Genomic DNA, 12535 nt, shown 5'->3' on the forward strand with positions numbered 1-12535 from the left:
TGTCCGTCCCAACCCCCTCTTACGACGTATAATGGAAGGATGTTTGGTGTCTACGAGGATTCAGAATGAGATGGACGAGGTTGAGCCGGGACCAGGTAAGCAGTGTGGCCTTTGCAGGCAACCAAGACATACAAGGCGACATTGTCCGCATGTTTCTACCACCTAGAATGCCACCAATTTGGTTTATTATAGTATGTTAGTGCAGTATTTGAGTTTCGAGTACAAAAGGTTGCGGGTAGTAGTAGTCTCCGGGAACTTGAGCAGCCTGCGGTGGAGTATGGTATCCCATCTCTGGCTCAAAACTGGGTTGGTCTTGTTTCGATAAATTTGGCTCATCCTCCCCAAGGTCAGCATGACCTTGAACTCTGCCTCTGCGTGAAAGGCGACGCCGATGGTCTTGTGGGATCGGCGGCAAAATAACCACAGGGGCTCTTCCATACTCTGCCGGCACGCCTGCGGGGACAACGTCAACCCGTGGATCATGCAATGCATCAGAGGCAGACAAAAACCTCCTTATTCTGTCACATTACCACCTATAGTAATCTTGGTTGGGACGCAATGTATCTACATGATCAATCCGCAGCCGATATGCATCAGTGCGCCGGTTAGCCCATACCTCAAACCACTCGAATAGTCGAACTGGCCACCATCCGTCATCATTGCGGGCCGATTGTCGATGAAAGGTATCAATATTAAGCGGAGGGTTCAGAGGTCCTTGCTTTCCTCCAAACTGACGCAACACCCGGTCAACATTTAAGATCTCAATCCACCTGAAAAATATGAGAGGCACAATTGCGGTATAAAAATCTCCATGTGGGTGGCCGAGAAATTCAGCCAGAACTCTAGACAGAATTCGGGGGTCCATGTACGGCTACCAAACAAACTACACAGAAAAGAAACTCCTCACTACATGTATATACGCAGTTATTGAAAAGATATTAATAACAACCACCATGAACCTCATCCACCTGCAGATTGTCCAACCTCAGATGGTGCCTCAGTAGGTGCTGCTCAGCATAGTCATTTTGTCCTTTTTCTCCGCCCACCTGTTGGACAACGACAACCTTAAAATAAATCTATTTCCAACCTTAAAGGATAATTTAAAAAGTCACAAAGTAGGAAGACTGATAACATATCTCGTGGCTAAAGGAAAACTGTATGGTGTCATGACATTCGGTGCCCAGAAAGGTAATCTATAGTATATCCACGACATAAGCAATGTATGACACCCGGCTATACCCTCAACACTGTAATCTGTTGCTAGGAACATAGCACGATATAACCAACAGAGCACGGCGCTACCCCAACTGTAGGTACGGATGGCATCATAGTCAGCCAATAACGGCAGATGTCGAACATGCGCCGTGTTGTTGGCCTTGTCCGGAAGAAGCACGCCTCCCAACAAGTAAAGTATGTAACAACGTGCATATTGTATGAGGCCATTATCTTCTAAGTCAAATGGCATCTGCTGAAGACGAGTCCTGAGCCACTTCAACTTGATGTTGAATTTCGTTGTCCCTACGTGGCCAGCGAGAACCTCACCTAAAAGTTCATGATACCATTCCCAAATATATCTTTGGTGAAACTTGCTCCATGACCTCAAAGTACCACTGACAGGCTAACCATCAACAGGTAGACCTAACTGCATTGCAACATCCTGCAGGGTTATGGTACACTCACCCCAAGGGAGGTGAAATGTGTGTGTCCTGAGTCGCCATCGTTCAACAAAGGCGTTAATAAGTAGATTGTCATATTTGAAGCGCTTTATCAAAGAGGCATGGTAACATCTTGTGCGTCTCAGTTAAGACTCAAGTCTCTGCCGCCTAATTTCCATGCTTGGATCTGTAGGATCTAACATGAAAACATCGACGAGTGTGCCATGAGGAGTAAGAACACGTGTGGCTGCAATATAAGGTAGCAAGAAAGACAATAATTAAAAATACTATAACAAATTTTAATATCAAAAAAATTAATTCTAACATCATCGCTAACAAGATCAATCATCTTAACGACGTAAACTAACCTTATGGAGCAGATGTGCCGCTATATGAAGTTCGTCCAACCGATTCAGGTTCTCTTCCACGTTAACCCCACCCCCACTCATATTAAGTTAATTTTTTTAAACTCAGCACCACAGAAACACCTCTTCCCAGCTTCCTTTTACCACTCAAACATTTTTTTTACCCCCTATTCCTTTCAACTGTGCATGAGGTCCCCTCCCCACAACCCTTTTATAATTGTCTTGGCTCCCTTCCCAAGTGTCTCCTGCCACCCAACACACCCAATGCATGTGAGGTACGATTCCTGCTGCTTCCTGAGCTCCTGCCGCTTTGACCAGCTACTTCGTGGGCGCCACACACGAAGCTCCCCAATTCGTGTTCGCTGCCGGCGCATTGGCCCATTTCGCTGCCGTTGCCCGTGATATGCTCCACTTCATGTGCGCTAGGCTTGGAATGCAGCATTTCTTGGATGCCAGCCGCGAAATGGTGATGCCTACCAGTGTCAGCTCCATTTCGTTGGCTCCACCCTTGAGTTGAAATGCAAACCCATTTCGCAGGCGCCTCCCAAAAATTGGCCCTGCGCATTTGTGAAACAGATTCATGGGTGCGTATTTTCAGAAATAATATTTTTCTAATATTTATTTAGATAAAAAAATCGGTTTATGTTAAGTCTCGATTTAATTTTTAATGTTTGGAACGTTTTATTTTTGTTCTGAATATTTTATTTTTTTTATTTTGGTCATCTAGGTAAAATTTAAAATTATTTTAAAGATATCTTTTATTTTATTGTAATTTTTTTTAAATAATGACAAAAGTTATAATTATAGTATAGTTGTTCTAGTAACTTAAGAACGAAATTATAAAATAATGAAAAATGAAAAAATTAATTTTAACTATAAAATTAAAATAAAATATAACTTATTTAGAGAGAGAGAGAGAGAGAGAGAGAGAGAGAGAGAGAGAGAGAGGTAGAGGTAGAGGTAGCTATTGGAAGAGAAGAAACGGATAAGAGAGTTGATGATAGTCAGAGTCTCTGAAGAACCGCAATGGGTTTCGCACTGTCATTGACTCTAGCAGCTCCAACCTTCTCGAATGTTCCTACTCTTCAATCTCGCTCTCCTCTCTTTTGCGCTCTGAGATTCGGTTCAAATAATTCGCGCATTCAGAGGATCCGTTCGGAATCCCAAAATGGAGCTGTTGTCGCTGCAGAGAGTGAAATTCCAGAGTCTTCTAATTACGGAAGACACTACTTCCCACTCGCCGCCGTTGTTGCCCAAGATGCTATCAAAACTGCTCTGTTGCTTGGCGCCATTGACCCTGCCATTGGTGGAATTGCCATTTCTGGTAGGCGTGGAACCGCCAAAACTGTCATGGCACGTGGATTGCACGCGGTCCTCCCACCTATTGAAGTTGTCCTTGGTTCCATTGCAAATGCTGATCCATCTTCCCCTCAAGAGTAAGCTCACTCACCTTCATTTTGCTAGATTCGATGTCGACTATAGTAGCAATTTATCAATCATAATCCTGATAGGAACTAGGAAGTTGTAACGATATTTGTAATTGTAGGTGGGAAGATGGTCTTGACCAGCGCGTGGAATATGATTCCGATGGAAATGTTAAAACTCGTATTGTAAAGTCTCCCTTTGTGCAGGTAGTGTCAATAATCCAGCATTCATTTTCTGTTAACTGTACATGGGAGAGTTATTTTTCTATTGAAGAAAATCCTCATGTATTCATTTAATCTTAGATTCCTCTTGGAGTCACAGAGGACAGACTCATTGGATCGGTTGATGTTGAGGAGTCTGTGAAAACAGGCACAACTGTTTTCCAGCCTGGCCTACTTGCGGAAGCTCATAGAGGTGTTTTATATGTTGATGAGATCAATCTTTTGGATGAGGGTATTAGTAATTTGCTCCTTAATGTACTGACTGAAGGAGTCAATATTGTCGAACGCGAGGGAATCAGCTTCAAGCACCCCTGCAGGCCCCTCTTGATTGCTACCTACAATCCAGAAGAGGGTGCTGTTCGTGAACATCTATTAGATCGTGTAGCAATTAATTTGAGGTACTGATTGCTTTGACAGCCCCCTTTTCTTTCTTCATGGTCTCTTTTGTTTGCTGAGGGAGGTCCAAGACCTAGGGTGGGAATGTCAAGAGTGTACTAAATTATTTCCTCAAACATGGAATTCTTTTCCACATCTTGACCGGCTATCTTATTTCTAACTACGCACCCGTCTGCAGCGCAGATCTTCCAATGAGTTTTGAAGAACGCGTTGCTGCTGTTGGAATTGCTACAGAATTTCAGGAAAAGAGTAGCCAAGTGTTTAAAATGGTCGAAGAGGAAACAGACAGTGCAAAAACTCAGGTATTTCTAGGAGGGAAAATGAAGAGAATAAATAAGAGTAGCCTTAGGACTGATATATGAACTTAGGAAATGAAAACACCTAAAAGTGATGTTATACTAGCTACTATAGTTTTTCGGGCGGGGCTATAACTAAAATGACATTTTCTCAAAACTGATAATGTCAAGAACTCAAGATTGATAGGCAGAAGCCATAGGCATTTATCCGAAAACTTTGCTTTTTAAGGCGGAGATATGTACATTCTACAACCAAACAACTGAATTTACAAAATTTATTGGCCCTTGTTCTTTTTAAGGTTTGTTGATATTAGCTTTTATCTGTAGGTTGTCAATTAAATGTTATAGTATTTGCAATATTTTCCTACTGCAGATCATCTTGGCTAGAGAGTATCTAAAGGATGTTTCCATTAGCAGAGAACAATTGAAGTACCTGGTTTTCGAAGCTTTACGAGGTGGTTGTCAGGTTAATTCTCTATAACTTGTTAAATTTCAGCACAAGTTTTTTTATATATTTGATGTGTCGCAGGAGATATCCAGAAGTTATTTGAACTGATCGTGATTACTTTGATCCTATATTGATTTCATTCAGAACATTTTGTCCCTTGAGGGTGGTAACTGATTCTTCTGTCTTGTGAAATACATTAGCATGGAAGTCTCATTCTTTTGTTATTTGCAGATAAATACATCCTTCAAATTTTTTGCTACAGTTTTTAAAGATACAGAAGTAGTTGAACTTTTGCTTCAATAAGAGATAAAACTTTAAAAAGAATGTTGAAGCATTCTGACATCTTGTTTTGTCATCTACAAATATACTTAATTTAATAGAGAGAGATAAAAAAAAAATTGCTCTGTGATCACAGTAGTTATACCAAGCCATTTTTTGCAAGCCCTCATCATATGGATTGATCATTTTAAATAGTTATGATGAACAACAGGGGCACAGAGCTGAGCTATATGCTGCTCGTGTTGCAAAGTGCTTAGCTGCTCTGGAGGGACGTGATAAGGTTTATGTGGATGACCTGAAAAAAGCTGTAAGCTTTCTTTAAGTGCAAGTTTCGCACATCAATGTTACTTTCTAAAATAAACAGTCTTTCTGATAAATTATTTAACATTTCTTTTTTGATACAGGTAGAACTGGTTATTCTTCCCCGGTCAATTGTTAGTGAGAACCCACCAGAGCAGCAAAATCAGCAGCCTCCCCCTCCACCTCCACCTCCCCAAAACCAAGAAGGCGATGAACAGAATGAAGAGGAAGAACAAGAGGTTGAGTAAAGCATCTTTCAAGTCAACAAAACTTTGATTACAATATGTTTTTGAAAGCAATAGATGTTGGCCAGAAAATATATTAGCCATTCCTGTCCAGTGGGTTTCCTAATTCTTTTAGTATCCACCTTGCTGTTCTTATACAATTTTAAATATTTTTCATTCTGCACAGGATGAAAATGATAAAGAGAATGAGCAGCAGCAAGAGCAATTACCTGAAGAGTTTATCTTTGATGCTGAAGGTGGCTTGGTAGATGAGAAACTTCTCTTCTTTGCCCAACAAGCTCAGAGACGCCGTGGGAGGGCTGGAAGGGCAAAGAATGTCATATTTTCAGAGGATAGAGGCCGGTACATCAAGCCAATGCTTCCAAAGGTCAGCTACTCCAAAAGTCATTCATTTTTCCTAAAAAAGATAATATCAAATATCTATCTGATTTGCAGGTGTTTCTAAATTTTTCTTGGAACATTGATGAATGCCTTTAGGTTATATAATTTAATGATTTGATTAGTTTGTAAACTGTATTGGGTTGCATTTGTATCATTTTTTCTAGTTTGACTATATTTTTGCTAAAAAGTAATTGAATCAAGATTACTTCTTTTCATTACAACCTTATATTTGATATGCTTTTTTTCCACAAATGTCATTACCATTTGCAGGGCCCTGTAAAGAGATTAGCAGTTGATGCAACCCTTAGAGCTGCTGCACCTTACCAAAAGTTGCGGAGGGCAAAAGACTCTGAAAGTCGTAGAAAAGTATTTGTTGAGAAAACTGACATGAGGGCGAAGAGAATGGCACGAAAAGCTGGAGCTTTGGTATGTATATCTACATTTGAAGTATTTTACTAGAAAGTAAAAAGTAATCATTTTAGATAATTGCACTTTGCATACTCTAATATGGATAATCTAAATCGAAAGTAGTCTGAAGTGAAGTTTGTTATGGTAAGCTTTTATACAAGCTTTTGTTTCCTTAGTCTAAAATCTATAATTACTGCAGGTGATATTTGTAGTTGACGCAAGTGGAAGCATGGCATTGAACAGGATGCAGAATGCGAAAGGTGCAGCACTTAAACTTCTAGCTGAAAGTTATACAAGCAGGGATCAGGTGAGCAGGTCTCATGTTTTTAACGTTGAAGAGGAATCTCTTTATAATTTAATGGTGAATGAAAATGAAGCATCAGAATATGCAGAAAGTACATGTGCTCCCTATCCTGTAGGTTTTATATACAAGGTCCCAAATATGGGATAAGGATATTGCAATACTTAGAACACAGAATATTTTTAGAAGAAAACATTTAAGTTGCCTGTATGATTCAACTGGTGCAGCTAAATTTAATATATATTAGTTTAAAATTTATGGCAGATCAAAGAATATATGTGCCGGACTTAACAGAAAAACATGTTTCCTTTTTCTGTTTGTTCAATAACGTGCTAATTTTTATTCCAAAGAAACAAAAAAAGGGATCCCTTGACTAATAAATAATGGTTATTTGCTCTTCATACATAGGTATCTATAATTCCCTTCCGTGGAGATGCAGCTGAAGTTCTCTTGCCACCTTCGAGATCAATTGCAATGGCAAGGAAACGGCTTGAAAGGCTTCCATGTGGTGGAGGTTCACCTCTTGCCCATGGTCTTACCACGGTATGCAAATCATGCTTGCTTAGTACAGTAAAATGTCATGACACTGCCACATAATTGATTCATGTTGTAAAGATTAAACAATGCCTTAGTGTTATGACATAATATGATGCTTTAACGTTCATCTAAATCTTCTTAAGCCTGATGTTCCTTTTATGGTAAATCTTTAGGCTGTTAGGGTTGGATTAAATGCCGAAAAAAGTGGTGATGTTGGGCGTGTGATGATTGTTGCAATCACTGATGGCAGAGCAAACATATCCCTGAAAAGATCAACTGACCCGGAAGCTGCTGCGGCCTCTGATGCCCCCAAACCTTCAGCTCAAGATTTGAAGGTACGGAATGAGGATATGACCAACAATTTCAACTTCCTATTTTACCTTTCTTGCTAGTCCCTAAAAGAATTCTGTTGGTTCCACCTTGTCTTGCTCTAAAACTGATCGTTAACTTGTTTTATATAGGATGAAATTCTTGAGGTGGCTGGGAAAATCTACAAAGCAGGAATGTCGCTCCTTGTCATCGACACCGAAAATAAGTTTGTCTCAACGGGTTTCGCCAAGGAAATTGCTAGAGTTGCCCAAGGTTTGTGAAATTGTACAAAGTTGCTGAATCAATTCATTTCTCAAATCTCTGCATTAATAATAAATTAAAAAAACAACCCTCTATACTGCAGGGAAGTATTATTATTTGCCAAATGCTTCAGACGCTGTTATCTCATCGGCAACAAAGGATGCTTTATCAGCGTTGAAGAATTCATGAAGCTCTGAGAACTAAGTAGCCATTAGCCAAGCACGACCCATTTTTCTTTTATCTGTTTTGCTCCACCTTAATGTAAATTGTGTATCATGCGATGATCTATCATCTTTTTAAGTCCAAGGAAGTATCTTAATAACGGTTTCCGCTCTATCTGTTTATAAGTATAATTATTGGTATCTTCCAAATGAGAAATGTACAAATGCAGATTTGAGATTTCTTGTCCCCATGTAAATTATAAAGGAAGTTTACAAGTGAAGAAGTGAAGTGCAAGTGTGCAACTGTTTTTGCATGCAACGCACCAAGTGTTGGGCATTGCTTGCTCATATGGGCTTTTCTTAAATGAGCCCTCTACTCTACCACTAAACTCTTGGGTGCCAACATTTCCTTAAAAATATAAAAACCCCCACTACTCAAGTCCCTAGTTGAATCAGGTTCCAACCTGTTTGTAGCGTGGGTTTGATTTTTTTTTTTCTTTTTCATATTCAAAATGACAAATTAATTTACTAATGGATAAAATAATAGTGATATTCATGTATATTGGTGTATGGTGTGTTATCAATATATGTGGATCTATCATGTTTAGTCACTTGCAAAATACAGGTAACGTTTTGGGTCGGAGCAGCTGCAAAACGCAGGCTACGATTGGGAGAAGGACAACCACGTCTCAAAATGTGTCCCTTGCTCTCTGCATGCAGACATGACTAGATGTTGACCAGCTTGGATTTTTCCCAAACATAGGTTGTGTTTGGCAGGTAGCACAGGCTAATTGTAGGTTGCGATTGGCAGCCTTCCTCCTTGCATGTTCGACACGTGTTTTCGAGAGTGATGAAGCCGGTCTTTAAAAGTAAAACGCAGGTAAGTATGGAAGAAAGAAGCAAGAGTGAAACATTGAGTAAGGTTGTGCGTTGAGGGGTGAAGGGGAGGGTAAGTGTGGGAGGAAGAAGAATACGGTGAAGGGTTAGGGTTTCAGTGAGGGAGGAAGGAAAAATGGTTCGTAATTTTACCAAACATGAAAAACACATTATTAAATATTTGGATCATCCTCAATTGGTAAGTATTTTTTTTTGAATTTTATGATGAATAAATAAATATATTTATTTGTATTTTATGTATTTGTGCTTTAACTATTATTATTATTATTATTATTATTGTTATTATTATTTGTGTTTTCGTTATATTTGAGTAATTAATATTATGATTAAGTCTCCAAAAAAATTATTATTGTGATTAGTATATTGTTAATTTTTTATAATACTGTTTAGGACAATAATAATAAATTATTATTTTCTAATAATAAATAATACTATTTAATAATTTTTTATTATTTTTTATGATAATAATAATACTGTTTATAAAATTATCATGATCTTGTTCTTATTATTATTTTTTAATATAATAATAAGGGCAAAATGTACAATTAAACTAAATAGAGGACCAAATTACACAATTCTACCAAATTAAAAAACGTTACTTAGATCTCCCAAAAGCACATTCTTATGCATCCAGCTCAGGGACTCAGCAGTACCCCCGCACTTTTCATCTTTGGACTTGGATGCCATGAGACGGGAGGGGGTTCCTGGCGAACCTATTGGATTTAGTGCCAGAGATACTTAGGGTACCGGAGGTCTATCAGAATTTCAGGTTGATCAATAGTTTCAGGATAAAGAGGAGGTCGTCTTAAGCGTGAAGACATGTAGCATCCGACACGGGGTACAGTACAAAGTGGTCGAGTCCGATTATTGCAAGTACCTTGGGAAGTGTACGGAATTTGGCAACGGGTGCACCTGGTTGATTAGGATCAGTCTCTGCCAGCGTAGAGGTATTTGGGAAGTAAAACAATAAAATGGACCTCATACTTGTCTGGCCACGTCGATCTCGAGCGATCACAGGAGTCTTGATTATCATGTGATCTCGGCCTTCATCCTGCCAATAGTTAGAGCTGATGTAGCCGTCTGTATCAAGGTACTGCTGAATGCGACAGAGGCATATTTCGGGTTTAGGCCGACTTATAGGAGGGTTTGGTTGTCCTAACACGAGCTCTTCGCTCAACACGACGCCTATCTGGAACATCATCCACCCAATCCATGTCAGAAACTCGACCTGCACCTCGCTGAGTCGCCTCGACCGGAATAGGAACGGCCTTAGGGTCACCGAGAAAGAGCTCAGGTGACAGGAATCTCCTGCCATGCTGGCTCCACCAATCCAGAAACTCATGTGACGGACCTAGGTCTGGCACAACATCAAACCTAAGCACATGATCTGCCCGGTTGTCCCAATGAAGGTGCCAAAACTGTAAGCTGTATGGGAATCAACGATCACCACCTCTGCTATCCTTCGACATCAAGAAGTCGATGTTTAGTGCGGCTCGGGTTGAGGCTGTACTCCACCAAACTGTGGTAGCACCCGATCTATCTGGTGCCACTCTATGACAGTAAAATATATCAACGCTGTCATGGACCTCTATAACGCCATATGTCGAGGCTCCAATATCTCCGGATGCACAACTTGAACTACATCATGAGAGCTATACGGCATCCAAATGAACTGTGAATAGAAAAAGTTACAAAACGTCATTGTTGATTATACAGCATTGCTAATCTAAGAGAGATTTTAATTATAAGGAGTGGTTGAAATACTCACATCTCCAACCTGTAAGAGATCTTTCTTGAGCCTCCAACTCGCAACTCGAGGTCCCTTCTCATTCGCTGTAAGGTTGTGACTTGACCACCTGCAACCCACACCCAGGTTATCACTAAATGAAGCTAACACCAAATAATAGAATAGAAAAATTGTGAATAAGATAAAATAATAGCATATAATGAACCTAACACCTAATAATCGTGACAAATAAAGTATTTGAATATAATAGTACCTCGAGGCCAAAGGCCAGATGAACGTATCAATTATCCAGTGGGTCTAAATTCAAAAACCGCCAGAAGATCCATGACTGAAGTAGTTGTAACGATCCAGCTAACTTCACCACGTGTTTGTTCGCCACGCGGCACATGCACCAGTATAACCACGAGAGAGCAGCTGATCCCCAATTGTACCCACCCATGTCCTCAAGTCTGGCTATGTATGGTAGCCACCTAATGTGAATGCGAGTACCGGACTTATCACCAAATAGCTGAGTCTCCAACAATATCATGATATAGGCCCGAGCATACCTCCTAACAGTGGCTCATCGGCTATATCAAGAAGCTCTTCGAATGTCTCCTGGAACCAGCTGTAGTTAATTACGAACTTCTGGATGCAGTTCGTAGGAGGCAATACACCCAGCAGTGTAATCGTGCACTCTCCAAACGGCATATGAAACGTGTGCGTCTCCGGACACCATCGCTCCATGAATGCACTAACCAGGGGCTCATCCAACCTAAACCAACTCTCGTTCAGCCTCGCAAGATGGTATAAACCGGCCATCTGCAAGTACAGAACGATCCTCTCGTCTAGGCGCATGCCCTGCTGCCGTCGCATGCTCGTAATACATCGGTGGGGCTACATAAAGAACGTATCAGATTGTCTCTCAGCTCGGAACAAATTTATAAACATCATTCACTAATGGATATCTTAATCCAAATAATACAACTTATACTCTACCAAATAATGTTACGCGTTAAGATGGAAAATAACATCATATATACATCAAATTGGGCCTAATAAAAAAATATTTTCTTAAAAATATTTTCTTAAAAATAGTATAATATTAACATAAAAAATTTACTTCAATGATTACTATTCATGTTAACAAAAAAAATCTTACTATAAATAAGTTTCACCCTCCATTATCCTTACTGCTTATACTTTTTTATTCATTTGTAATCACTAATATAACCACTAATATAACTACTCTATCTAACTTAACAACGGTAATTAATGACTACCGTTATAACAAACAAAAAGCAAAAATATAAAAATAACACATTAAATCCTATTTTAAAAGGAAAAGTGTGCACTAACCTCTTCATTGATGACACCAGCTATATGGGCGACCCTTTCCAAACGATAAAGTCGGTCTGAGTTATCCCCCATCAACTGAATATGATGTTGAACACTTTATTGGAGTCGTAGGGAAAGAGGTTTTTCTGGGATTTAGTGGGGTAGGGGATTGGGATTGTAGTTCGAATGAGCTCAATTCGAACTCTATTTATAGGGAAATGCTTTGTAATTCGAATGAGTACAATTTGAATTACCATGGGCAGTGTAAACCGTGTGTAATTCAAAATAGCCTGTTTCAAATTACTATGTGCAGCAAACAGTGGGCTAATTTGAATTTGGTTGATTCGAATTAGTGTGGCTCATGTGTGTGTAGTTCGAATCAAGGTGATTCGAATTACCCTAGAATTCTGCGCATGCATAATTCGAATTGGTCCAATTTGATTTATGTTGATCACATGTAATTCGAATTTGAGTGATTCAAAATTTTGAATTACTCTTGGATTGTGTAATTCGAACGAGGCTCATTCGAATTACATAAAATTTTCTTTCTGATAGATCCTTGTAACGTTTTCCTTTTTGGTAGAAT

General features: G+C 39.5%; 2 protein-coding genes across 2 annotated transcripts; one reads left to right on the forward strand and one right to left on the reverse strand.

Moving 5' to 3' along the window:
- Positions 1–526: 526 nt before the first annotated feature.
- LOC130980516 (protein MAIN-LIKE 1-like) lies at positions 527–1648 on the reverse strand. The gene is made up of 4 exons (XM_057904186.1): positions 1624–1648; positions 1133–1542; positions 960–1046; positions 527–871 (listed from the first exon to the last, which is right to left on the reverse strand). The coding sequence occupies exons 1-4, from the start codon at positions 1646–1648 to the stop codon at positions 527–529; spliced, it is 867 nt and encodes a 288-aa protein (XP_057760169.1).
- Positions 1649–2949: 1301 nt separating this feature from the next.
- LOC130982708 (magnesium-chelatase subunit ChlD, chloroplastic) lies at positions 2950–8272 on the forward strand. Its single transcript, XM_057906779.1, has 14 exons — positions 2950–3456; positions 3567–3651; positions 3748–4064; positions 4241–4364; positions 4732–4824; positions 5297–5392; positions 5490–5624; positions 5797–5997; positions 6282–6437; positions 6619–6726; positions 7129–7263; positions 7431–7592; positions 7719–7839; positions 7931–8272. The coding sequence occupies exons 1-14, from the start codon at positions 3047–3049 to the stop codon at positions 8014–8016; spliced, it is 2229 nt and encodes a 742-aa protein (XP_057762762.1). The 5' UTR covers positions 2950–3046; the 3' UTR covers positions 8017–8272.
- Positions 8273–12535: the final 4263 nt, after the last annotated feature.

This window comes from Arachis stenosperma, chromosome 5 (assembly GCF_014773155.1).
Source record: "Arachis stenosperma cultivar V10309 chromosome 5, arast.V10309.gnm1.PFL2, whole genome shotgun sequence".
NCBI lineage: Eukaryota > Viridiplantae > Streptophyta > Magnoliopsida > Fabales > Fabaceae > Arachis > Arachis stenosperma.

What these genes read in the sequence shown, in the direction of transcription:
- LOC130982708 (XM_057906779.1), top strand. Translation starts at nt 3,047, where the DNA reads ATGGGTTTCGCACTGTCATTGACTCTAGCAGCTCCAACCTTCTCGAAT. An exon ending in GATCCATCTTCCCCTCAAGA is followed by an intron (nt 3,457 to 3,566) that starts GTAAGCTCACTC and finishes TTGTAATTGTAG; the next exon opens with GTGGGAAGATGGTCTTGACC. An exon ending in GTTATACAAGCAGGGATCAG is followed by an intron (nt 6,727 to 7,128) that starts GTGAGCAGGTCT and finishes CTTCATACATAG; the next exon opens with GTATCTATAATTCCCTTCCG.
- LOC130980516 (XM_057904186.1), bottom strand. Translation starts at nt 1,648, where the DNA reads ATGCAGTTAGGTCTACCTGTTGATG. An exon ending in TTCCTTTAGCCACGAGATAT is followed by an intron (nt 1,047 to 1,132) that starts GTTATCAGTCTT and finishes GTTGTCCAACAG; the next exon opens with GTGGGCGGAGAAAAAGGACA. An exon ending in ACAATCTGCAGGTGGATGAG is followed by an intron (nt 872 to 959) that starts GTTCATGGTGGT and finishes TTTGTTTGGTAG; the next exon opens with CCGTACATGGACCCCCGAAT.